General features: G+C 46.0%; 1 protein-coding gene across 1 annotated transcript; it reads right to left on the bottom strand.

The window, feature by feature from the left end:
• Positions 1 to 5,611: 5,611 nt before the first annotated feature.
• LOC127534356 (bromodomain-containing protein 4-like) lies at positions 5,612 to 25,887 on the bottom strand. Its single transcript, XM_051949318.1, has 6 exons — positions 25,825 to 25,887; positions 16,271 to 16,457; positions 15,965 to 16,188; positions 15,686 to 15,879; positions 13,434 to 13,570; positions 5,612 to 13,338 (listed from the first exon to the last, which is right to left on the bottom strand). Exons 1-6 carry the CDS (start codon positions 25,854 to 25,856, stop codon positions 11,512 to 11,514), a joined length of 2,601 nt encoding a protein of 866 aa, XP_051805278.1. The 5' UTR covers positions 25,857 to 25,887; the 3' UTR covers positions 5,612 to 11,511.
• Positions 25,888 to 27,283: the final 1,396 nt, after the last annotated feature.

The raw sequence follows: 27,283 nt of genomic DNA, 5'->3' as shown, positions 1-27,283 counted from the left end.
TAATATTCTTCCAAGCCTCTTCATTCATCTCAGACTGTAGACCGTCACATACAGATGCAGCACCTTCAGAAGACCAGAGCTTCTAGTAAAACACTGATGCTGACTGAAGAGGACTTGGTTTGTCATCCAATCCTGTTATCCCTCTGTATCTGCTGTAGACTAAAAACTGAACCCACACTGCTCCTAATCTGAAAGTGTGTCCACAAATCCCCTTTGTCAGTCACGTTGAACATTCCTTTTAACACACTGAATGTCATAAAATGATCATCTCCATATAAATGTTCTATTTTTTGCACTCCTTGTTCAAGCTATTTCCACCACAAAAAGGAAGATTTTCCAGTTGGCACTAAAGGGTTATTCCACACAGAAGAATAAATGTGTTTTCAGGAGAAGTTCTCAGCCTCTGATGAGCCTGTGCCCATCTGTGAATGTTGGAAGATCGGGTTCTTCTGTCATGAATTTGTAGACTTTTGCGAGAACAACTGGATAATATTAAACGGAGCTGCTGTTTTCCTCTCAATCTAAATCCACTCAACATCTGCGGCTTCATCTTTCCAATGTCTAGTTAGTTTATTCATTTCAAATACGAGGTTATATAACTCCATCCTTCCGTCCTCCCTCAGAGCTGTGAGTTTCTTCGTCCAATTCTGGCTTTCTTACCGTTCCAAAGACATTCTTTGCTTAGCCCATTATATTGTTTCAGAAATGTATTGTGTGGTGTTATTGGAATCATCACTGATAAATAATGAAACTGTGGAGCCACAAGCATTTTAACAGTGTTAATTTCCCCATAGAGAAACATTTCCACTTATCCAGATTTGTTTTTAGTTTCTGTACAAACGGCTGTTTATTTATTGACATTATGTTAGTCAACTCTGAACAAAACCTAATCCCTAAATATTCCATTAGGAACCCACAGAAACTGGAATGGAGAGAGAAGATGTAAACAGAAATAACTTCTGACTTTTGCCAGTTTGTTTTGTATCCTGATCATTTTGAGAGATTATGAATCGTAGATGGAACCTTAGGAACTGAAGAGGAAGGATCTCTAAGAAGAGGCAAAATATCATCATACAGAAACATCTTGTGCTCGTCAGAACCATGTGGAACTCCCTAATACCCCTACTGGTCCTAACTGCAGCTGCTAAAGGCTCTAGAATGAGCAGCAGCCGCTCAGAGGATCCTCCTGGTTCAAACTAAAGAATGGTGAGAGCTGCTGCTCTGGGATCAGAGGAGATAACATCCACCCATTTAATTAGACCTTCACCAAATCCAAATGCTTTAAGAGTGTGTTGGAGGAAGCTCCATTCTGCTCTATCAAAGGCCTGATGGGCATCCCATCATGAAGCAGCAAATGGAGCATTATCATTATTGTTGTTCTGCCACATGAGGTGCAGAAGCCTTCTCACATTATCAGACGATGTTCTTCCCTTCACAAAGCCGACTGTCGGAGTGAATCAAACACGGTAATATTTTTTCCATCCTTAGAGCAAGAACTTTAGTATTTTACAGTGAAGGTTAACCAAACTGAAGCTACCTGGATCAGTGGATCTTTGTCCTTTTTGTAGATGACAGAAATCAGAGCCTCACTGAAAGTTTCTGGCATCTTTCCTAATGACAAAGATTCTTGATAAGCTTCAGTTAAAACAGGAGCCAATTCTTATTCTGACGGGAATCCATCCAATCCAGGTGACTTTCCTACGTTCATTAGGATACAGCCTCTCCACTGTGATGGACCATCTAATCCCTTCTGTTGGTCTGATGTCAGTTTCAGCAAGAATTCATCACACTTTTGTCAGTGACCTTATTCAGCTTCACTCAGTTTTCCTGAAGTGTTTTAACATCTGAACCAGATCACATGCTCACATGAAGACCTGGAACAGAAAGGAGCTGTTTCACTTTTCTTTGGGGCAAACAGGAAACGTGAGCTCACAACTAAACAACGGTTCTCTAAAGCAGAACGCTGTTCTGTCACGATTTCAATGAAAACTAAGCGCCGGAATACAGTTTGATAGTTCTCATGTGCTTCTGATTGTTTCATTCATTCCAGCTGAGAGCTGAAGAGATGTTTCACCACAGGTAGCAGAACCTTCTCATGGTTCTTCTTCTGCAGAAGGGAACGATGAGGACCATCTCCGACCTTCATCCAACAAGAGGTTCCTCTGAACAGAACCAAGCTGACGATTTAGTGCCATCTAGTGATGAATTTACAAACTGCACCCAACCTCCCTCAGATCGCAGTCCTGGCAGCAGAACCTTACCTCACCGTAAAACAGTGGCGTGCACAGATAGACATGAGGTGGTTCTGGAGCACCTGCGCCTTGCCCTTAGTATCAAGCAAGTGTCCTCCGCGTCTCAACTTTTTTCTTTTAATTGAAACATAAAACACACATACGGCCCATGCCGTGCCACGACTCGCCCCATCCCATCTCGTAACGTGAACATGAGGAGCACAGACTGTATCAGTGTTTCTCAGACAGTGAGGCATGACAAGAGGTGGACTGACTGGGAGGAAAAGGTCCGTCTACACGGAACTAAGTAGCTGAACTTTTGTTTTAACGTCTGTTCTTCACGGCGCACAAACTGCGCTGGCCGTTGTGCACTACGGGTTCCTGAAAACATGAGAATGCATCATTAATGTGGAGTTGGAACACCGGCGTACTTGATCACGTCCCCACCTCGACTCATCTACTCCGATTACTTTTCCGGGGGTGTCAAACATGCAGCCTGCGGGCCAAAAACGGACCCCAGATGATCCATTTCGGCCCGACTTTGCAGAGGCTAAAAATTACACAGAATTACAGAAAAGGCATTAATTTTTAAAACTGTAAATTTTACATAATTTCTAGAACGTGACAAGTTGTTTTCAACATAAAGTAAAATAGTAGATTGTTCAGCTCCAGATAGCTGTGACTGAACGTTTTGTCTGTAGACACTCTGATCTGTGTCACGTGTAAAAGATAAACTGAGGACGAATACTGTTGAAGTTGAGGTTTTTCTTAAGAAATTTCAATGTGTTTACAATGTGTAGTGAGAAGATAATTCATTGAGCGTGAACATTTTTAGAAGGTATTTTTTAAACTAAAACAAAGCGGAAAAGTTGGAGCTGTGGTGAGTCACTGGTTTTTATGCTGTTTTTACTGCTGGGGCCCACTGGAGATCAAACTGGGAAACTGGACTTTCTGTGGCCCCTGAACTAAAATGAACTGACCCCCTGATCTTTACTGTGAAAAACAACAAAATGGAATCAGATAAAATAACACAGCAATCAATTAATCGGCATACCGTGACGACGATGACCACACAACCAGTGTTATGTGGTGAACTGGTACAGCATATGATCAGTACACTATAAGTGAATATTTAGTTTGTGTAGCTTTATTATTGGCCTACATTAGGTAGAGGCAACACTTGCTGTGACTTCTTTGCTAAATAACAAAAAGAAAAAGTAGCTTTCTGCCTTGTTGTAGCCTAATGTTCTACACGCTGCACAAAGTGCCCCTTTCTTCCACTGGGCACCGGCCCCCAAAATGTCTGTGCACGTCACTGCCATAAAACATGAAGGATCCTCTGCAGAACAATAACTCATCCATAGAAAATCAAATGGTAAAGGTTCCCTGACCTCGGAATAGAACCAAACACACAGATCTGTTGGGATCATAAATATCTTGGCGATTTAATAGAGTCACTTTCTACCAGAACTCAGATGTTCCTCCTCCTAAATATCATGGTTCTATCTGCTGGACTGATGAAGTTCTGATGAAGCCCATTAAAAGGGATTCATCTGGACCCACCTCTATGGAACTCTGGAGATATTAACAGTCTGAATGTAGAACTCTGATCATTGATGAAGTTACTGAAGAACCAGATGTTCTCAGGAGGTTCTTGTTCTAGTTCTTCACTGAATGACCTCAGTGTTCTGATGTTAAGAAGCTTGTTTTAAATAAAAACAGCGAATCTCATCAATCACCGTCATGAATTCTGCTGATTGATGTTCATCAGGAAACTGTGTGTGACTTCTCATTTCCTGGTTCTTCTACATCTTCTATTTCCATCCTAGATTCTCACTGAAGGCATCAAACTATGAATGAACATCTGGAATTATGGAGGAAACAAAAAGGTGTGAAATAAGTCAGAAGATGTTTTTTTTTTTTTAGATTCTTGTTATTCTCTGGAGGAGCTTGATGAGGTAGAACCTGAAATGGTTCTCCAACAGTCTTGAAGGAGTTCCAGAGATGCTGAGCACTTGTTGGTCCTTCTACCTTCACTCTGTGGTCCATCTCATCTCAAACATCTGGATTGGGTTTAGGTCAGGTGACTGTGGAGGTCAGGTCATCTCCATCATCTCCTTCTTGGTCAGATAGTCCTTACACAGCCTGAAGGTGTGTTTGGACTCATTGTCCTGTTGGAGAATAAATAATGGTCCAACTAAACCAAACCTGTTGGGATGTCATGTTGCTGCAGGATGCTGTGGTAGCCATGCTGGTTCAGGGTTCCTTCAGTTTGGAATAAATCTCCAACAGAGACCATCACACCTCCTCCTCCATGCTTCACTGTGGAACCATGCATGTAGAGACCATCCCTTCACCTTTTCTGGTCTCAAAGACATGACGGGTGGAACCAAAGATCTCACATTAGGACTCATCAGACCAAAGCCCAGATCTCCACTGGTCTAATGTCCATTCCTGGTGTTTCTGGTCCAAACTAATCTCTTCTGCTTGTTGCTTTTCATTAGTAGTGGTTTCTGAGCAGCTGTTGGACCATAAAGTTCTGATTGCTCAGTCTCCTCTGAACAGTTGATGTAGAGATGTGTCTGCTGCTAGAACTCTGGGTGGCATTTACCTGGGCTTTAATCTGAGCTGCTGTTAACTGGACATTTCTGAGGCTGGAGACTGGGATGAACTTCTCCTCAGCAGCAGAGGAGACTCTCGGTCTTCCTTTCCTGGATGGTCCTCATGGAGACAGTTTGGTCGAAGCGACGGATGGTTTTAGAGACTGAACTTGGAGATACATCCCTGGTAGGTTCTGGGTAGTTCCTAGATGGTTCCTGGTAGGTTCCTGGGTAGTTCCTAGATGGTTTCTTGAGGATTCATTAAAAGTTTTCCAGTTTTCTGGACTGACTGACCTTCAGGTCTTAAAGTAATGATGGACTGTGGGTTCTCTCAGCTGATTGGTTCTTCCATAATATGGATTCTAACAGTTGTCCAATAGGAATGTCAGCTGTGGACCAACCTGACTTCTGATGGACCAACCCCATTAAGAAGGAAGAAGTTCCACTAATGAACCTTGACAAGGAACACCTGTGAAGTGGAACCATTTCAGGTTCTACCTCATCAAGCTCATCCAGAGAACAAGAATCTAAAAAATAAAACGTCCTCTGACTTATTTCACACCTTTTTGTTTCCTCCATAATTCCAGATGTTCATTCATAGTTTGATGCCTTCAGTGAGAATCTAGGATGGAAATAGAAGATGTAGAAGAACCAGGAAATGAGAAGAAGGTGGCTCCAGACTACACACTAGTAGTGTACATGTTGTGTGTCTGCTGTGTGTATGCATCTATTGTGAACCAGTGTTGTGTGTCTGTTGTGTGACAGAGACTCTGAGTCTGGTTCGGGGACAACAAACGCTTTAGTAATAAAGGAAAATAAGAAAACAGGTAGAAACTAGTTTGTCTACAGCGACAGTGTATTGAGTTGACTGATCCACCCAGAGTAAAGCAGAATATTCATCCTGGATATTAGCAACTATGAAGTCACCACACATCACTACTACTCTAGAAACACAACGTGGCTGACATGGTGGCTCCTGCAAGACGACAATATTAGAGGCACTAAACTCTGGAACATGCAATATGGTGGCTGGTTACTGTACTTCTGGGTCCAGTCTGGAGTCCCATCGCAGAGGGAAGCGGACGGGCGGCGGGTGGCGCCTCGTACGCAGAGGCTCCGCCCTCACCTGGCTGACGTCACCGTGATGTCACCGTGACGTCGCTTCAGTTTAATCCTGATGAAGACGTTCGGACTGAAGCCTGCAGAAACTGGAAGTTCAGATCAGAGACAGGAAGTCCAGCTGGAGGTGTGTTTCTCTTTGTTTATTCATTATGAGGGATCAAAACTAACTTCTGTGAAATATTTTTTCCTGAATTTCAAGAATTTCATGTTTTCAGATCTGAGAATTTTCATATTTTGACCCTCAGTGTCTCCAGAATTCAAACCGATCAGGAGAAGTTTAACCACAGAGGTCTGTAGGAGTTCTATGTCTGGAAACATTTAAATCATATAATATAATCAATAATATTTCAAATGAAAGAATTCTCTAGTCTAAAAACAGAAATATTCTTCAAGGATTTAGTTTGGGGGCTGTCTGAAGTGCTCCTTTAGTCTGTGCAGTGGTTCTAAGATGTTCTCTGTATTTAGAACGTTCCTCTGGAGAGACGCTGCTGGTTTCTTCTGATGTTCAGGAGATTAAACACTAATGAAAACAGAATGATGAATATGAATAATATCTAATGACACTGGAGGCCGTGGGTTAGATGTTCGGGTTCGAGCAGAATGGTCTGCTGCACCACATCCTGTTTTACTGTGTCTTTAAAGCAATCAGAATAGTGGGCGGAGCTAAGTGAAGTACGCAGCACAGACTGATTAAAATGGAGAATTAACTGGAAGCAGATCTGCAGGATCTTGATGATGTCACAGTCTGAGCATGCCCACTGGTGTCTGGTTTCACACCTGAAACACCTGCAGCTCCACGGATTCTCTACGTCAGACGATCAAGTGATAAATACACCTGCTGCAGCATTTTTAGTCTTTTTGAGTTCTGTGTGGACGGGAAAATCCAAATACATCCAAAACCTCATGTGAGTGTGGACAAGGCTGCAGTCTCTCAGGTGTGTCCAAACCTGAGTACAAGAGGTCCTCGGTTTCCTTGGTAACAGCTTTTAATCGTTATTTGGAACTGGTTCTGTGCAGTGTTGCCAACTTAGCAACTTTCTTGCTAAATCTGGTGACTTTCCAGATCCTCGTGGCGACTTTTTTCGTCAAAAGCAGCTAGCGACTTCTCTGGTGTTTTAAAGACTCTGACGTGAAAGCTCAGATCGTTCTGCAGGTACTGTCCTCAATGAGCAGCAGGTGGCGCTGTGAGCTCCTCCTGTCACAAAGTACAGCTCAGTCCAGTAACCCCACAGCATCCCACATCACCGTCCAGACGGCAGATCCGTCCTGGCTTACAGAGCGGGATGTAAATGAAAATGTTTCTCTACTGTCACATTAAAACAAATCACTGCATTTAGCCTCCAGTTTAAAAACATATTTTGGGTGTTTTATACTCATTTTTTGTCTCTCCTAAAACGTTGATTACAATTACATGCAAAAAGAAAATTACGCAAACTAGGCGATGATGTCATTTAGTGGCTTTTAGCGACTTTTAGGACAGCCAATAGCAGCTTCCTTCCTGAGGAGTTGGCAACACTGGTTACTGGAACTATTTGATGAGCAGAGCGGATGAATACGTCGTCACACGGTGCTATCAGACGGCTTTGTCTCCATTCTCTGGTTGTACTCCACCTTGGATTGTGCTACATTCACTAACTTTTTGTCCTTCATTATGGCTCCCAGCGTAAGTCAGACTCTTCTGATGCTGGAAGAAAAGGAAAGCCGTCTCCATGGAAGTGAAATTAGAATAAAACGCTGGGAACAGAAACACCGACCAACATGGGCCGGTTGTTGGACTAAGTCACAGGACTGTCTGGACCATCATGGGTGATAAAATGTGGATACTTGATCATGTGACAGGATCTGAACCTATGAAATCAGCGCAGTGGTCTCGTTACTGAGATGGAAAGATTATTACTGCTTTGGCTGGAAGACCAGAGCGTCTCCCGCTGAGTCTTTCATACTACAGTTTCAGTTTCTACAGTTTCTCTAGTTGTACAAATAAACTGATGAATTTCGATGCATGGCTTTGTTTACATTTTCACTGGAGTTCCCACTTTTGTGAAAATCAACTTCTATCACACCGTAGGAACGGAACTCGGTCGAGGACCCCCTGTAGATCTGAACGGATCTGAGCATGCTCAGTACTGATCACTGTGTCAGGTGTGCTGCATTCAGGTACTGTGGGAAACACGTTGTACTGGTACAGAACTGAAAGGTGTCTGTTGACCACCGATCGGAGCAGCAGGTGTTACGGTTTGTTTCTCAGGATGTGAGTATTAGAGACATTAGAGACATGGGAGGTACCAGTGAAGGCACCTTTCCCAGGAAACTGTAAATTAGCGTACCTCTGGAGTGGTCTGAAGGCAGTCTCTGAAAGACAGTAAGCTGCTGCTAACAACATTAGCATGGTGGCTGAGGAGGACCCGGCAGCCGTTTTGTATTGTCTCACCTGCTCCGTATTTTGCTGTCTACCTGCAGATGATGCATCTGAAACCCTCTAGGACGTCCTGAAGCAGCAGCTCCAGGACCAGGACTCTGATCTGAACCTCCAGGGAGCTTCTGCTGGGTGCAACCAGACCAGGTGAGGCCAGGTGGAGCTCTGTGTACAGACGCTCTGGTTGAAGCCTGCAGGGTCTCCGAGCGACATGCAGGCAGTTGATTGTTCAAAGTGGAGGAGTGCAAACTGTTCCAGACATTCAACATGAAGACGAGTAAAATGAGTCCTCTCCCACTCTGTAAGAAGACTAGAACTGAAATGGAGCTACTGTCGGAGTGGGACTGATATTCAAAGCGCTTCCTTTGGAAACAGAAGACAAACAGACTGATGAGGAGTAGAGTGGAAGAATCCTGGAAGAACGACCTCTTATCAAACCACCAGAACTCAGTCCTGGTTGGGGTCTAGACCAGACTGGAGGGTCTGGATGGAAAACATTCTTCTGTTCATTGTGGCTTTAATGGAAAACGGGGAAGAAAACAAAGTGAGAGATTTCTAAGAAACCAGTTTAAGGTGCAAACCGCCGCCACACATCACCTCTGAGGCTTTCAGTCGAAGACCAGGTTCAGTAAAACAGTCGGTCAGCAGCAGGACTCCGTGGTTCGTGTCCACAGCAGCAGCAGCAATGCATTCTGGGAGCGCTGTGCTGCCGCTCGTAAATCTGGACATGTAAACTAATCAGAGACGTCAGCAGCTCTTTTTTACTGACACCTCACAGGTCACCTGTAGAGCATCTGACCAATAGAAACACTGACCAGGTGGACGTCACCAGGTGTTCAATGATGGGAGGAAAATGTGTCTAAAAGCACACCTGTGGACACGAACCAGAGGTCAGGGAGCAGTCAGTCAGTGAATCAGTCAGTTAGTGAATCAGCCAGTCAGTGAATCAGTCAGTTAGTGAATCAGTAAATCAGTCAGTGAATAAGTCAGTCAGTGAATCAGTCAGTGAATCAGTCAGTCAGTGAATCAGTAAATCAGGCAGTGAATCAGTCAGTCAGTGAATCAGTCAGTGAATCAGTCAGTCAATGAATCAGTAAATCAGTCAGTGAATAAGTCAGTCAGTGAATCAGTCAGTGAATCAGTCAGTCAGTGAATCAGTCAGTCAGTGAATCAGTAAATCAGTCAGTGAATCAGTCAGTCAGTGAATCAGTCAGTGAATCAGTCAGTCAGTGAATCAGTCAGTCAGTGAACCAGTCAGTGAATCAGCCAGTCAGTGAATCAGTCAGTCAGTGAATCAGTCAGTCAGTGAATCAGTAAATCAGTCAGTGAATCAGTCAGTCAGTGAATCAGTCAGTGAATCAGTCAGTCAGTGAATCAGTCAGTCAGTGAACCAGTCAGTCAGTGAATCAGTCAGTGAATCAGCCAGTCAGTGAATCAGTCAGTCAGTGAATCAGTAAATCAGTCAGTGAATAAGTCAGTCAGTGAATCAGTCAGCGAATCAGTCAGTCAGTGAATCAGTCAGTCAGTGAATCAGTCAGTCAGTGAATCAGTCAGTGAACCAGTCAGTCAGTGAATCAGTCAGTGAATCAGCCAGTCAGTGAATCAGCCAGTCAGTGAATCAGTCAGTCAGTGAATCAGTAAATCAGTCAGTGAATCAGCCAGTGAATCAGTCAGTCAGTGAATCAGTCAGTGAACCAGTCAGTCAGTGAATCAGCCAGTCAGTGAATCAGCCAGTCAGTGAATCAGTGAATCAGTCAGTGACTCAGTCAGTCACCGAATCAGTGACTCAGTCAGCGAATCAGTCAGTCAGTGAATCAGTCAGTGAAACAGTCAGTGAATCAGTCAGTCAGTGAATCAGTCAGTGAACCAGTCAGTCAGTGAATCAGTCAGTGAATCAGCCAGTCAGTGAATCAGTCAGTCAGTGAATCAGTGAATCAGTCAGTGACTCAGTCAGTCACCGAATCAGTGACTCAGTCAGCGAATCAGTCAGTCAGTGAATCAGTCAGTGAAACAGTCAGTCAGTGAATCAGTCAGTGACTCAGTCAGTCACCGAATCAGTGACTCAGTCAGCGAATCAGTCAGTCTGTGAATCAGTCAGTGAAACAGTGAATCGGTCAGTCAGTGAATCAGTCAGTGAATCAGTCAGTCAGTGAATCAGTCAGTCAGCGAATCAGTCAGTTATTCAGTCAGTCAGCCAATCAGTCAGTCAGTCAATCAATCAGCGAATCAGTCAGCGAAGCAGTGAATCAGTCAGCGAATCAGTCAGTGAATCAGTCAGTCAGTGAATCTGTCAGTCCTTAGGAGGCCTTTAGATCAGGAAGTGTCAGTCCATAATATTAGAGTTTAAAGCTGTATAACAGACAAAACAAACTATCAAAGTAGAAAATAAACGGGTTATATTCGGGAAGCAATGTTTTGCTCAGAGTAACGTGTTGTTAAGCGTCAGTTTTAGTTCCAAACTACTCCCCCCCCCCACGGAGACTAGCGGGACACAACAGCTGCCTTTTGATTATATATACACACTTTTTATCGGTTTTTCCTTTTCATTTGTTTTTCCTAGAAAAAGACACTACCTCTCAGTTGCAGTCCTTTACAGAGTCTCCAGACAGAATCAGTCCTTCAGGTCTGCTTTGCTTCTATCTGAAAACAACGTAAAAATCTTCAGGAACAGCCCAGTCTCATTCCTCTTCCACCCGGCACAGACTTTGCCTGTCAGGCTGCCAATCAGTCGGCTTGATTCCAACCGATCAGCTGACTCTCTCACTGACGGCAGTCCGTGACTCTACGGTTTCCTCTCGGCTGGGACAGGGGACGGCTGACTGGGGGACGATGTCTCTGAGCTCCCTGCCCTCACCTGCTGCCTCCGGCTCTGCCCGGAGTCTGGCCCTACCATCCGCTCCGGGCACAAGTCCGGCTCCGGCTGCTCCAGGAGGTCCGGGAGGCCTCGACGTGCTGTTTGACCCTCCTCCTAAAACTTCCCTGCTCTCCGACACCGCAGCTGCCTCCCCTCGCCCCTCTGGCTTGACAGCCTCCATGCCGATGTCTCGGCTTGGGAGCAAGCTTCCTCTGCCAGGCCGAGTGGTACTCAGGTCCTGGGGCTGTTCACTCTGATTCTGCTGAGCAGGGGCAAGATTGGTCCTGGTTAGGCTGGAAGATGGTCGGTGGGGTAAGAGGTGCTGCACATGCGGCTGGGTGAGCTGAGGGTGGGACTGTTGGCGCTGCTGGGGGTGCTGCTGGGTCTGAATTTGCTGGAAGTGGGGCTGTGCTTGGGACTGGGATTGAAGAGGCCTTGAATGGGGAACAGACTGTCTGGGTTGTTGTCTGAACTGAGTCTGGAGTTGGTGTTGTGATGGGTGCCTTGTCTGCGGTTGGGGCCTCGTTTGATGCCTGGGCTGCAAGTGTGGCTGAGGCTGGGGTGTGGTCCTGGACTGAGGCTGAGGTGGAGGCTGGATTGGGGTCCTGGACTGGGCTGAAGTTGAGGCTGAGGTTGGGCAGAGGTTCTTGGCTGCAGCTGAGATTGAAGTTGGGTTGTGGATCTGGACTGAGAGTGACTCTGAACTTGTGTTGGGGTTCTGGACTGGAGCTGAGGTTGAGGTGGGGTCCTAGCTTGTGGTTGGAGATGAGGCTGAATGGACTGCCGGGGCTGGGACTGCTGTTTAAGCTGGGTCTGGGAATGAGATTGGTGCCTGGGCTGGGCTTGGGGTTGAGATGGGTGCCTGGGCTGGGGTTGGGGTTGAGATGGGTGCCTGGGCTGGGGTTGGGGTTGAGATGGGTGCCTGGGCTGGGGTTGGAGTGATGCAGGGGACTGGGTTTGTGTTTGTGGATGTCTTGTCTGAGGGGGTTGAACATTCAAGATGGATGGGGGCTGGGGCGGAGCATGCAAAGCCTGGTGCTGCGGTCGATGCTGGGCTGCTGAGTGAAGGGGTTGTGACTGGGTTTTCTGGTCGGTGGGTTGAGAATGACTGTGAGCTGGACGCGGGGGCTGTTGGAGCCGAGGTTGGGGCAGGACATGTAAGGTGGGAGAAGACTGGGCCACTGGGTGTCGAGGCTGGGCTGAGGCCTGACTAGAACTGGGGGATTGGTGGCATGGCTGAGGGGCAGGATGCCGAGGTTCAGGCAGGGACTGTGGTCGAGGAGCTTGCAGCGGGGGGGCAGGCGGAGGCTCGACTTCAGGCCTGGAGGGTGGTGGTGGAGGAGGAGGAGGAGGAGGAGGAGGAGGGGGCTGATCCAGCGTGGAGGCAGACGACTGTTGGTGCCGATGATGGTGGTGGTGGTGGTGGTGGTGGTGATGATGGTGGTGCTTGTGAGGCGGTCGCTCCTTCCGTTTGTGGCTCTTTGATTGGCTGATGCTACTGCTGCTGCTGCTACTCTTCCCCTCTCCTCCTCCCTCTCCTCCATCCTCTCCTCTGCCTCCTCCCTCACTGGCTGATATTCCCGATTTCTCCTTGTGCTTCCGCCCTTTATGTGTCTTGTGTCCGTGTGATTGGCTGTCGTCTGAAGCAGACGGCTGCTTTGTTGACTGTGATTGGCTATGTTCAGAGGGGGCAGGCTGAGGCTCAGAGCTGGGACCTCCCTCCTCCTCTGCAGCAACCCTCCTACCAGTCTCGGCTGTTGGAGATGCCAAAGTCTGAGCGCTCTCTCGCTCCTCCACAGTCTCCCTTGTTTTACGTTTTTTGATTGGCAGGGCTGTTTCCTGGACGACAGGTTTGCTGGAAGACTCCTTGGCTGCTCTCCGTTTGGCCTCCGCAGCCAAAATGGCGGCGGCAGCATAGCTCCCGGCCGCTGAGCTCGCAGAGGCTGATGCAGAAGAGGTGGATGCCGTGGGAACCGATGGTGGTGCCGAAGCCGAGGCGGAGGCCGGTTTCCTGCCCCGTTTCTTGGGAGCAGTCTGTGGTGGGGGTGGCAGTTCCTGCTCCGATTTTCTCTTTCTGCCGGGACGAGACTTGGTCACGAGGGCAGGAGACACCACCTGCAGGGGAATCACCACATCTGAATAACGCTTAACTGCATTTCACTGGAACTTCAACAGCAATACCCAATTGTGCAATAGACTGATAATGATACCTTTGAGGTGGTGGACGGAGCGCCAGTGGAGGATTCTGTCTTGCCAAATGGCATCTTGACCAGCAGTTTTCCTGGAGTTTTCTCGACCACGCGCTTCATGGCCACACCCTCTGTAGCCTGCCGAATCTTCCCGCTGCCTGTATGAACACAGAGAGATAAACACATACACAACAAATACCATCCATCTAGCCATTTCCTTCTGCTTATCTAGGGTCAAGACATCCCACTCCCAACAATTTTTTCCAGTTACTCTCAAGGTGTTACACGGGAAATCCTGCAGATAGTTCTGGGTATAACCCGGGGGTTCTGCCCTGAGCTCTCGTAGGAGGCAGTCGCATTTTTCCTCTCTCCGTCTCTATCTCTGTTCTTCTCCCCACACCCTCATGTTTTCTGCTTGCTGCACTTCTGTCTCGTCTCGTCGGTCTGACTTGGAGCAATCGCTTGGCACTGGACCTTCGAAACACCGATCATGGAATTGATTAGCTGGTCTCTCAACGCAATTGACAAGATTGTCGCCACAAAGAGCACGGGCTTAGGGGGAGCCTACCTGCCCGGATGGGAGTTTTGCCTCAGGTTACGTGGGGGAAGTGGAAGGGGATCATGTGCCTGGTACCCCTATCCATGGAGGATGTGGAAGATGTTTATATATTCGGATTTGTGATGACAGGCCTGCTGATAAATGGCTTGATCGCGGGCCTGAGCTTCTGGAAAATTAGGATGACCGCAGATAGAAAAGACATCCAAAATCTGCTGGTCTTTGCAAACGATCAGATCAAGGCTGCTGGAGACCGGAATGACGAACTCAAATGTAAGATGGACAATTTGCTTGGTGTGACAGTTGATTTGAGTCGCAAAGTGGATGCCATCAAGGTGAGGATCGCCACAGCTGAGGTCCAAAAAGTTGAGAGCAGTCAGGGGGAAGGTGAAATTGCTCTCTCCCCCGCCTAAACAAGAAGGATAGTGATAACATTCTGGCGCCCCTGGAACAATAATAAACTCCTCTGGAAGTTTTTCATGGCCAAGAGATAGCTCTCCTAAACCCTCCCCACTTTCCCAAGGACACCTGTTGACTTCTGGACTGGTCCATCCGAGGACGTCTCCATCGCAACCTGCTGTGTTATCGCGCTTCCACCTTGCAAACTGAGACACCGGGGTCTTGGACGGAAGGAGATTGGCTACACGCATACACACACACTTGGACTCATGAACTGAGGACTGAGCTCACATTCACACGCACATGCCCATCCCCCCCTTCCAGGCCGCCTCCACACGCTTCCCACTCGCGATGCACAGTGGGCAGGAATCCCGTGCGCAGCGCGCCACCATGTGGCACAGCAGCTGCATAGGAGACCGACTACTGTGTTGAGCAACCTGTCCCATTACCCCCCATCCTGTGGCAGAGTCGGCCCGAATATTCAGACCCAAACAGCGGAGGTCTTCAGCATCTTGTCTTGTGTTTATGCAACGAAGTGAAGCGTGACGTCAGAGTCGGCAGCGACCTGGTCATTCGGGTGGTGGTAATAAACACGAATGGATGAGCCGAAGTGGGGAGAAGGGAAGAGACGAGCTCCGAATATTTTCATCTGGGGGGAGGAGGGGGTGATCACATAGACATATGTGTATATGTCTCTGACGAGATGAGCCGATATGAGCCGATGTGGGCCGACGGCAAAGGGAAGACAGTAATGCCACATATTCTTTCCGCCCAGGGGGGCGCGCGCGAATATTTGGAAACCAAAATTAATATCCGGATACCGCCATAGCGAACGAATATTCGGATCCAGCCCTAGTTGTGTTCTGTGTGTGTGTTCTTACACAGTGACCTTTCCTCAGGTGAGCCTAACGACTCACATGATGATAAGTCATAGGTAGGAGGCTACTCAGTGGGCCGTTAAATCAACAACTCTCATGAGGCCCCCCTCTATTAGCATATTAATGCCTCATTGGGATTCAACACCTGTTGTTGAAAGATTCCTTTAGTCTTTTATCACCTTGCTGATAGTAGATACCATCAGCATTAGCCCCGCCTGCACCTCTAGTGATTAAATACCTGGGACTCTCCAAACTAGTTTTTAGAACTGAAGACGCCTCTTGGATGAGACGCGAAACGTCTTCAAGATCACAAGAATAAGTCCAGTTGCCTGACCTAAACCTTTCACCTACACAGTGAACATAAAGCCAGATACAACCTACGGAGAACCACAAGCACTGAAGATCTGCTAACTTTAATACTGCAGTTCAGTATTCAGTACCTTTGGGGCGCCCACGGCCTCGTCCCGATGGCTTTACCACCTTTGGTTTCTTTGGGGGGCGCTTCTCACGGCGGGATGGGCTTCCTCGCCCAGTGACAGTGAAATCAAAATCATTGGGGTCGGTGGTGGTGTCGCCAACCTTCTGGAAGTAGGCAATGAGCTCCACCTTGGAGCGAAACGCCTTCCCCTCTGAACTAGACAGCAAGAAATCCACACAACATCATCAATGATATGGCTGCATGTATTCACCTAAACACCTGCAGGGTAGGCAGGGCTTACTTGATCAGGTAGACATCAAACTTCCCAGCAGAGCGTCCAGACTTCCTCTGCTTCAGTTTGCGAGTCCAGCCTTCGGGCAGCGACGGGTCATCATATAGTGGGCCGCGGTCCCGGATGATAGAGCGCCGCTGCCTGGGAGAGCCAGCAGACTCACTGCCAGCGGCTGATTCTGAGCCCGGTTCTGATGGACCCGGCTCCGAGGGGCCCGCCACCGGCTCCAACACCTGAGGGATGGGATGGTATAAATAGATCACATGGGATGATATCATGTTGTCTGCTAGGTGATAAGCCCCACCCCCTCTGTACCTGTGACTCTGCCCTTGTCTCTGGCTGCCCGGTTGTTGAAGGCGTGGCTGAGGCCGCCGTCTCCGATCCCCGGTCGGCATGGCGACGCTCTCTACGGGGCTTCTTGGTCTTACTCTGGGACCTGTCCTTCTCTCTGGAGGTTTGCTGGGGGTCTGCCAATCCCTCCTCACTCTCCTGCGTTTCCTCCCTGTGGAAAAGAGATGACATCACGCTTGTTGATACGACATCATAATGACATTAGGTGGTAGAATCTGTATATCCCCGCAGAACATGTAAAACGAGATCTCCTCAGATCTTAAAGTGTCGGGATATTTGGAGATTGTACAGGGAACAAAAAGTTCCTCATCACATTGTTATCTGTGTTTTCACCACAAACAAGCTTTTCCTACAGTCACACAAATAAACAGCAACTTTAAACTTGGCTATCTTGTTCCCCTTACATCACAGACCCATACACCCCAAAGGTTCCGACTTACCTACAAAGTTACTTATTCACCTTTTTTTGGTTTCCAAATGAAACCAAGTGATTGCCAGAAACCAAAAACAGGCTGTTTGGAATTTCATGTTTTGATTCTGTCACTTGAGATGATTTTCCCTTTTAGGTTTAAAAACATAGAACAGAAGTAGTTTTTTTTTTATTTTTTTTTACCAGATTATTTGCTGAAACTTAGATCACAAATGCTCACCTGGCTGAAGATTGGCTTCATGTGATTTTTGGTATTTTTCTGATAGAAAAGTTTCAGTTTGATTGATCTGAAAGCTTCTGTGTGCTCCACCTCTTCATTTTAAATAAAGTTTGCATTCTTAGAGCTTGTGTTTCAACCTGCTTTTAGAGACAGATGAATACATGGGAATGAGTTTGAATGTTTTGCTTTCTTCATTCTTCTAAATGCTACAACAGACCAGTTTGCTCAATTTAAAATTTAAAAGTCCAAAATAGTTCACAGTTGGTTCATACATTCTCAAAGTTTGAGAGCTCCACCCTAGAGTAAACTTTCCTGGAGAGGCTGAGAAGTGTGATACCCCGGTAGTTAGAACTCACTCTCTGGTCCCCCTTCTTGAAAATAGGAACCACCACCCCAGTCTGCCACTCCACAGGTACCGTACCTGATGCCCAACGACATTGTAGAGACGTGTCACCCAGAACAGTCCAACAATGTCCAGAGCCTTCAGCATCTCAGGGTGAATCTCGTCCACACCTGGCGCCACCGAGGAGTTTAACTACCTCGCCGACCTCTGCCACAGATATGGATGAAGATCCCCCCCGAGTCTTTATGCTCTGTCTCCTCCACAGAGGATGTGTTTACCAGATTCAGGAGTTCTTCAAAGTCCTCTTTCCACCACCCGACAGTATCCAGGGCTCCAGACTAACTTTTTTTCCAAGGAGCACAGTGCCCCCTAACTTAAAAGTTTAGGAGCGCAAGCAGAAAATTTAGGGGCGCACACCAACATCGACTTGCAAAGTAAATATTCACATTCCTCTCATTTTCATTGTCTTGCTGATAAATACTTGCACAATAAATGCAGAAACTATGTTTTCAATTCACATTTCGCTGTGCAGCACTTGACACAACATAACAAGAAAATCACTCAGAGAGCAGTACTCCACCAAGGCTGCTCAGTTGATGTATAATTTCCGATGGATGAAATCTGTAATAAAAATGACCTTGTGCTGAGTACAGGCATGTGTTATGCACGTGCACGTTATGTATTTATACCAAATCACGTGTAAATTACTCTTATAAAGGTCTGTTGATCAGTTCATCAATTTTGGAAAGCCTTTGCTTTGCTGGTGTTAAAATAACTGTTCCCTTCAGGCTTTTATTTTGAAGGCGTATTTTTAATGCTATGGGCTTTTATTTTGTGACCATTTCAGCGGCACAGGAAGTGTTTCTCTAAGAAGATGTTTCTTGACATGACAAAGACGAAAAGTCCGAAAATCCAAACGGTTCCGCTGTTGCTGTCCAGCAACGTAGAAGCAGCTAACTTAGAAGCAGCTAGCTGGAATGGGGACTAACTCTCACAGTGTTTCCTGAAGAAAGGAGTGAAGGACAGAAAGGTGAATTTGTGTTCAAAATAAGGCTGAACGTAAATAAATGTTTTGTGAAACATCAGGAGCTTCACCGTCTTTCGTCCCCCGCTCTCACACACATTGGCCAGCCTTCTTCTTCTTTGGTGTTCGTCTCCTTTCTTCTTTTGGAGTTCATGTCGGTTAAACCAGCTCATTTGCGCATTACTGTCTACTGGGCTGAAGTGTGGAGCAGAAGTTTGTAAGCAACAAAAAATATTCAATAGTAATTACAAAAATCAGCAATTTTACTGGTTGCACATCCATGAGTAAATGAAAAATTTACTCGCACTCGCTCCAATTTTGGTCGCAAAATGTGACCATTTAGTCGCAGTCTGGAGCCCTGGTATCCCCAGTACGGGTCAACAGTTCGCCATCCCGACTGTACACAGCCTGGACAAAATCCTGCCTCCCCTTCCTGAGCCATCGAAAGGTTTGCCAGAACCTCCTTGAGGCCAACCAAAAGTCTTCTCCATAGCCTCTCCAAACTCCTCCCACACCCAAGTTTTAGCTTCCACAACAGCTGCAGCCGCCCTTTAGGTCGACCGGTACCTGTCAGCTGCTTCAGGAGACACCCAAGCCAGCCAGGCCTGACAGGCCTCCTTCTTCAGTTACACACGTGGACAAAATTGTTGGTACCCCTCAGTTAAAGAAGGAAAAACCCACAATTCTCACTGAAATCACTTGAAACTCACAAAAGTAACAATAAATAAAAATGTATTGAAAATTAAATAATCAAAAACAGCCATTACTTTTGAATTGTTGATTAACATAATTATTTAAAAAAACAAACTAATGAAACAGGCCTGGACAAAAATGATGGTACCTCTATAAAAGATTGAAAACTATTTGACCAGAGTGACATGATTAACTCAGGTGTGTCATTTAATTGACATCACAGGTGTTTCCAAACTCATAATCAGTCAGTCTGCCTATTTAAAGGGAGACAAGTAGTCACCCTGCTGTTTGGTGAACAGGTGTGTACCACACTGAACATGGACAACAGAAAGCGAAGGAGAGAATTGTCCCAGGACATCCGAAAAAAATGATAGACAAACATCTTAAAGGTAAAGGCTATAAGAGCATCTCTAAACAGCTTGAAGTTCCTGTGACAACAGTGGCTCATATTATTCAGAAGTTCAAGACCCACGGGACAGTAGCCAACCTCCCTGGACGTGGCCGCAAGAGGAAAATTGATGACAAATTGAAGAGACGGATCGTTGGAATTGTATCCAAAGAGCCCAGAGCAACCTCCAAAGAAATTAAAGGTGAACTCCAAGGCCAAGGTACATCAGTGTCAGATCGCACCATTCGTCGTTGTTTGAGCCAAAGTGGACTTCATGGGAGACGACCAAGGAGGACACCACTGCTGAAAAAAACTCATAAAAAAGCCAGACTGGAATTTGCAAAAATGCATGTTGACAAGCCACAAAGCTTCTGGGAGAATGTCCTTTGGACAGATGAGACCAAACTGGAGCTTTTTGGTAAGGCACATCAACTCTATGTTCATAGACTCAAAAACCAAGCATACGAAGAAAAGAACACTGTCCCTACGGTGAAACATGGAGGAGGCTCAGTAATGTTTTGGGGCTGCTTTGCTGCATCTGGCACAGGGTGTCTTGAAAGTGTGCAAGGTACGATGAAATCTGAAGACTATCAAGGCATTCTGGAGAGAAATGTGCTGCCTAGTGTCAGAAAGCTTGGTCTCAGTCGCAGGTCATGGGTCTTCCAACAGGACAACCATCCAAAACACACAGCCAAAAACACCCAAGAATGGCTGAGAGAAAAGCGTTGGACTATTCTAAAGTGGCCTTCTATGAGCCCAGATCTGAATCCCATTGAACATATGTGGAAGGAGCTGAAACATGCCATTTGGAGAAGACACCCATCAAACCTGAGACAACTGGAGCTGTTTGCTCATGAGGAGTGGGCCAAAATACCTGTTGACAGCTGCAGAACGCTCATTGACAAATACAGAAATCGTTTAATTGCAGTGATTGCCTCAAAAGGTTGTGCAACAAAATATTAAGTTATGGGTACCATCATTTTTGTCCAGGCCCGTTTCATTAGTTTGTTTTTTTAAATAATTATGTTAATCAACAATTCAAAAGTGATGGCTGATTTTGATTATTTAATTTTCAAAATTTTTTATTTATTGTTACTTTTGTGAGTTTCAAGTGATTTCAGTGAGAATTGTGGGTTTTTCCTTCTTTAACTGAGGGGTACCAACAATTTTGTCCACGTGTGTAGATGGCTTCCCTCATCACTGGTGTCCATCAGCGGGTTTTTGGGTTGTCGCTGCAACAGGCACCAGTGACCTTCAGGCCACAGCTCCTAGCACCTGCTTCTGCAATGGAGGCTTTGAACATGGACCACTCAGACTCCAGGTCCCCACCCTCCCCTGGGATGCAGGAGAAACTCTTCCAGAGGTGGGAGTTGAAAACCCCACAGACAGGGTCCTCCTCCAGATGTTCCCAGTTCACCCTCACTACAGGTTTAGGTTTACTGTCATCAGATCTAGCTCCCCACCAGGTGGAGATCAGCTGACAGCTCTATCCTCTCTTCACCCAAATGTCCGAGACACACGGTCACAGGTCTGATGATACAACTATGAAGTTCATCATGGCGCTTTGGCCTGAGGTGTTCTGGTACCTGGTACACTTATGAGAACCTTCTGCTCCAACAAGGTGTTTGTTATGTCCAGTCTATGACTATCAAAGAAGTCCAATAACAGAATACCACTCGGGTTCAGATCAGGCCGTTCCTCCAGGTCTCCCCCCTCCAAATTTATTTACCTACATTTACGTTGAAGTCACCCAGGGGAGCCATGAAGTCCCCAGGTGGTACCCCTTCCAGGAACCACCCAGAGACTCCAAGAAGGCCGAATACTCTGAACTGCTGTTCAGAGAAAAAGGATAAACGACAGTCAGAGTTTTCCCCTCTGCAACACAAAGTCGCAGAGAGGCGACCCTCACGTTCTCCGGGGAGAACGTCAACAAAGCGGTGCTCATCCGGGGGCTCAGGAATCAGGATATTACCACAAGAAAACATCCAAAGTCAGGATATTACCACAAAAAACATCCAGGATATTCATGCAGCAAACAAACCAGCAGAACCAGAAAGTTTCCCACTCTGATCTTTATGATGATGTTTAAAATCCTGAAATGTTTCTACCTAAACTGTTTAAAGTTCCTCTGTCCTTCATCACAGTCTGCAGAGCACACCTGTGACCAGGTGATAACTTCACCGACAGGTTCCTGAACGCACCATGCTGCTGTTCGTCAGCTGAGTCCGAACTCATCTAATCATTTGTGTTTATGGGATTAAATTAGAAAAATAAATAAATGAAAAACAACAAAAGTAAAACGAAAGCAAACAATGAGCTACAAAACACGATGTTTCTCTGAATTCTTTGGTGTCAGGTTATTATCAGTCATCGGGTGCTAAAGAGGCTAATATTCTGCTGAACAGGACGTTTGTTGCTGTTATAGTGAAACACGGAGTCGCTAATGGCAGCATTATACCTGCAGCCTACACCAGGTGAGTCAGCCATGGTGACTACATGGAGCTTCAGCAGAAAACCTCTGAGATGCTGAAGTTCAGACCCTGTTCCTTTCTACAGATGAAGACCGAACCTGAAGGTTGTTCAGGTGTTTGGTGGAAACACAGATTGAGATCGGTTCTCTGCCACAAGAGGACGAGAACCCGTCAGCATGTCAGACGCTAAGCGTTTTGTACCGGCAGGTGTTTAGAGATATAACGGGACACAGACAACATGGCTCAGTTCCTGCACAGCAAAACAGGAAAGACAAATGAATAAACTGCTTCTCCTTCCTGTTTTTTTATTAAATACTGCTTTACTGAACAGACTGTGAAGGCACGTGTCCACTAGATCCGTCACTTTCTCGCATTACATTTGTTGTCCATGTGAAACGCACTGCATTGCATGCTGGTCCGGCTGCGGTGCATTTCGAGCTGCGATCTGGAGCTAATATGCATAAAGTAGACTGGACTTCGACTTTATGCAAATTTGATGCAGCATGTAGAGATCCAACACATCGTGAAACTGTCCTCAAACATCTAAACTAGCCGTGAGTGAAATAAAACCAGGACAGATTCAGCTGCCACTCAGATTATTTCTCACCCCAAATGCTTTCAGAAATAGTTTTTGCTGAACTGTTTTTGGCATGAAAGAGAAAGTTTGTGACCCAGCCGCCATGTTGGTCTGGCTTGAAACCCAGGAACAGACAGCTCCCGAGTCGATGCGTTTGTCCAATCCGAAGCAGGATAGTTGGAGAAGAAGAAGGCAGGAGTTGAACACCACTTACTGGCTTCAAGGACACGCCCACCAAGCAGAAGATTTTCAGATGTGATGCGTTTACATGCAGGTAAAACACATCTAGTGGACACAGAGCAATAGCTGAAGTTTTTGTTTGGTCCAGTCAGAGCAGTTGTAAAGAGCTGCTGACTCACCGCTGACGAGGCTGCATCACCTCCAGCAGGGTGAGGGTTTCATGTCCACTGATGTAAAAACACTGATGGAAACTGTTTTAAAGTCAGCTCCACGTGTTCCACCTCTAACATGTTCTGTCTCATGGTCAGACCGTTCTGGATCTGCCACAGTGCAGCATGGTCTGACTATACCTCACCATCATTCTGTAGTTCTGTAGCTATGCTTGCACTAGGAATTTGAAATGAAGAGCCACTGTGGCTCACTCATAAGAACAACAATGAGCCACAAAAAGCCACAAATTTCTGTGTCAGTGATAGCGGAAAAAATGGAGTCTTGCAGGTTGGTTTGCTTCATGCTGCAATTAAAGTATTTAAAAACATAAATGTGAATGTTCGGGATGGGGTGGGGGTCTCTGACTACCCCCCCCCCACACACACACACACACACACAGACACACACAACGTGAAATGTTTAAGTCTAAGTCTTGAACATAAATATCATCACAAAGTGTGAGTCTATGTCATTTTGCTAAACTTTCAGATCCAAATTTAATGTTCTTTTTGTAAAAACAGGCAGTCAGGGGTGAAGACACATTCCCATGTATTTATGCATTTGGCCATTTAAGAACCTGTACCTGAAACATGTTCATGATCAAAACTTTTTGACCCATAAAAATATTAATTTCATGTCCAGTTTACCTTCTTTTCCTCCTATGTCCAATTCTTCAACCCTCACTATGAACCATATCTCACAACTGTAGCATAAACTCAACAAAATCCTCCTCTTTCTTTCTCGCTTTTCCTGATGGCAGATGACTCGCCTTGTGGCACACCGTTCAGAGATTTCACGCAGTAAAAATAGCATGCTTTTCTGTGATTGGCCGAGAGCGGGTCATGACCCAGCGCGTGATCAAGATTCGGGTGGCTCCGCCCATTTCTGACGCCTGCCGAAAGAAAAAGTTTGTTTTTCTTATATTAACGCTCGGGCGTTTCGAAGAAAAAGTAAGTCGAACCCTTTTTTGTTTCTTTTTACAAGAAAAATAGAGCAACACTGTGGCTCACACGGTTCAGAATGACTGCGCCATCCAGTAAAACGATGCACCAATGGAGCTGTGGCGATTGGCTAGCGCAAGCCTAGTGTAGTGTAGAACGGTCTGACTGTAAATCTCCATCATTCTGTAGTTCTGTAGTGTAGAACGATCTGACTGTACCTCACCATCGACAGAATTAGCAATCATTCCATTGTCAATGAAGATTGTGATGGGCTTGTCAGACTGATCAACCTGAAAATGAACCTCCATGTTTACACTCTCATCAGTGATCCAAACATTCTGGTTCAATAAATGAAAACTTTCTTCCTCCCGTATGACAGGAAACTAAACACAGTAACACACTATAACACACAGTAACACAGTAGCACACAGTAACACATAGTAACACACTGTAACACGCAGTAACACGCAGTAACACACAGTAACACAGTAGCACACAGTAACACGCAGTAACACGCAGTAACACGCAGTAACACGCAGTAACACACAGTAACACACTGTAACACGCAGTAACACGCAGTAACACGCAGTAACACGCAGTAACACGCAGTAACACACAGTAACACAGTAGCACGCAGTAGCACGCAGTAGCACGCAGTAACACGCAGTAACACGCAGTAACACACAGTAGCACACAGTAGCACGCTGTAACACGCAGTAACACGCAGTAACACACAGTAGCACGCAGTAGCACGCAGTAACACGCAGTAACACGCAGTAACACACAGTAAAACACAGTAAAACACAGTAGCACACAGTAACACACTGTAACACGCAGTAACACACAGTAGCACACAGTAACACGCAGTAACACCCTGTAACACGCAGTAACACACAGTAACACACAGTAAAACACAGTAGCACACAGTAACACGCTGTAACACGCAGTAACACACAGTAGCACACTGTAACACACAGTAGCACACTGTAACACACAGTAACACACAGTAAAACACAGTAGCACACAGTAACACACAGTAACACACTATAACACAGTAGCACACAGTAACACACTGTAACACACAGTAACACACCGTAACACACAGTGACACACAGTGACACACTGTAACACACTGTAACACACAGTAACACACAGTAACGCACAATAACACACAGTAACACACAATTACACACACTGACACACAATGACACACAATAACACATAGCACACACTAACACACACTAACACAGCACACACTAACACACAGTAACACACACTAACACACACAAAATAACACCTGTGTTATTGTATGTATTGTTGTGTAGCTGTCTTGTATTGTTCTGCTACTGTGTTGTTATGTGTGTTTTTTACTGTGTGCTATTGTGTGGTGTGTATAGTTGTGTGCTGAAGCTGCAGGTGAAGCTGTCACCACAGGAAAAGGAAGTGAACACACACACACACACACACACACACACACATACACACACACAAGTGTGGCTCAGCAGCACTGAGGCAGCTGGATGCTAACAGGCTAACATGATCAGTTAACTAGTGTGTGTGTGTGTGTGTGTGTGTGTGTGTGTGTGTGTGTGTGTGTGTGTGTATGTGTCTGTGTCTGAGTGCGTGTGCTGTCCCCCTCACATATAAACAGTGTGTTTGCTAACAGCTAGCAGCCCGTTAGCTCCGTGCCTGTGTGACGGAGGCGGGTGGAAGCGCCGCCGCTGACCGGAGAAGGGACGCCTGTGACGGATACTCCCGGCCAGACTTCCCCGGGAGTTGCAGTGAAGTCGGGGCGGCCCAGTGACGCTCACACGGCGGGCTAAGCTAAGGCTTAGCTCCGCTCCAGCTACAGCGGCTGCTAAAGTCCACTCTGAGCCGTAACTTGGTGACGTATTCCCGCTAACCCCGCTCCGCGGAGACGGCCCGGAGTGGAAATCAGCGCACTTCGGCTTCGATAAAACACACGACCGTAACGGCTGCGCGGCGGCGGAGCGACGGCTCGGCGGCGCGGGGAGGACGATAGAAGGTAAAAAACACTTACAGTCTCTGCTCTCCGCTCTCCACGGCGGCCATTTTTATTTAAATAAATAATTTTATATTAAAAAAAGCTCCAAACATCTCCGCTCCCTCCCGCTGCACCCCGCCCCCTCCGCTCCAAACACCGCGAGATCTACAGCGCCGTCACCTCAGCCACACGCAGGGGCGGTGTAGTCTCGCGAGATTAGGCGAGACGTTCAGGATCCGCGCTAAAGTGTGTAAAAATATTAAGGCAGGAGACTGCAAATGAGCTTATTGATCACTGATCAATCCGATCGGACTGGAGTAGACGGACTCATCAATACAGACTGACATCATCAAAATCATCAGTAGTGGAGAAAATTCTACTAAATACACAGAAACAGCACGATAGTGATAGTTCGAAAAATGGATTCTAAAATACAAAATATCACCAAAGTGATGCTATTTTTAGTCGTCATCACATGTCATATATTTATACATTTTTGTTAAATTTTATTTTATATACATTTGACATTTTATGTCAAATGTATATAAAATACAGTGGTGGAAAAAAAGTTTTCAGACAGCCCTAAACTTTTACACGAACTCAAATATTATGACATATTTGTCTGAAAAATCTTTGTTGTGTTTCCAAAGGTGTGACTGCATTAGACACAGACAAATACTAATTATATATTTGTCTAAAAATAACAAAACTAAATTCTTGACAGTTTCAATCTGTCAGTTCTCAACATTGTTGATGCCAACACCAGCAGCACTCATGCATCCCCACACCATGATACTGCTTCCACCATACCTGACAGTAGGTCCTGTCCATGCTGGAGATGATGCTTCTCCTGGCCTTCTTAGCCTCACATTAGCAGGAGGATGATGAAGCTGGAAAGTTTAGGGTTAGGGTTAGTTAGGGTTGGTCAGACCACAGAATCTTCTTTCACTTCCTGGCTGTCCACTTCTTGGGGCTAACCTCTGTCTCTCATTGGTCAGGGGCTTCTGGACAGCCTTGTAGGACCTTCAGTCATGATCTAAAAGTGCTGGTAGAACACTGGACACCAGTTTGGTTTGATCACTGCTGCTGAAGCTCCTGTGATGTCAGTCGGTGGTTTTCCATGTGGATCAGGATGTGGTCATTTCTTGTTGACGAAACCCTTGGAATTGGACGTCCAGATGTTGGTTTGTCTTCAAGCTGTTGGTTGATCTGTATTTCTGCAGAGTATCCAACTGCTGAAGGACTGGATCTGCTCTTCCTGGATATCTGGTGGCAGATGGACTCTTCCTGGATGAGAGTCTGGATCTTTAGGTGTGTTTTCTGTGTTAGGTTTCTTGTTTTAGAACATTTGTGTCTCTGAAGAACTTTCAGATATACTGGCTTTATATAAACACGAAGCAACAGAAACCGTCTTTTGATTAAAAACCTTCATTAGTGGAAACACTAGAACCAGAATGACCCAAAACTCAACATGTCTTCTTTTTATGGAATCAAT

The sequence above is a fragment of the Acanthochromis polyacanthus genome, chromosome 6 (genome assembly GCF_021347895.1).
Source record: "Acanthochromis polyacanthus isolate Apoly-LR-REF ecotype Palm Island chromosome 6, KAUST_Apoly_ChrSc, whole genome shotgun sequence".
Taxonomy (NCBI): domain Eukaryota; kingdom Metazoa; phylum Chordata; class Actinopteri; family Pomacentridae; genus Acanthochromis; species Acanthochromis polyacanthus.
This window is presented reverse-complemented; position numbering and strand designations above follow the sequence as displayed.

Excerpts from the sequence above, each read along its gene's own strand:
- LOC127534356 (XM_051949318.1), bottom strand. The coding sequence starts at position 25,856 with ATGGCCGCCGTGGAGAGCGGAGAGCAGAGACT. Across the intron at positions 13,571-15,685 it reads AGGCCGTGGGCGCCCCAAAG|GCAGCGGGAAGATTCGGCAG; the intron begins GTACTGAATACT and ends GTGTTCATACAG. Across the intron at positions 13,339-13,433 it reads CTCCGTCCACCACCTCAAAG|GTGGTGTCTCCTGCCCTCGT; the intron begins GTATCATTATCA and ends ATTCCCCTGCAG.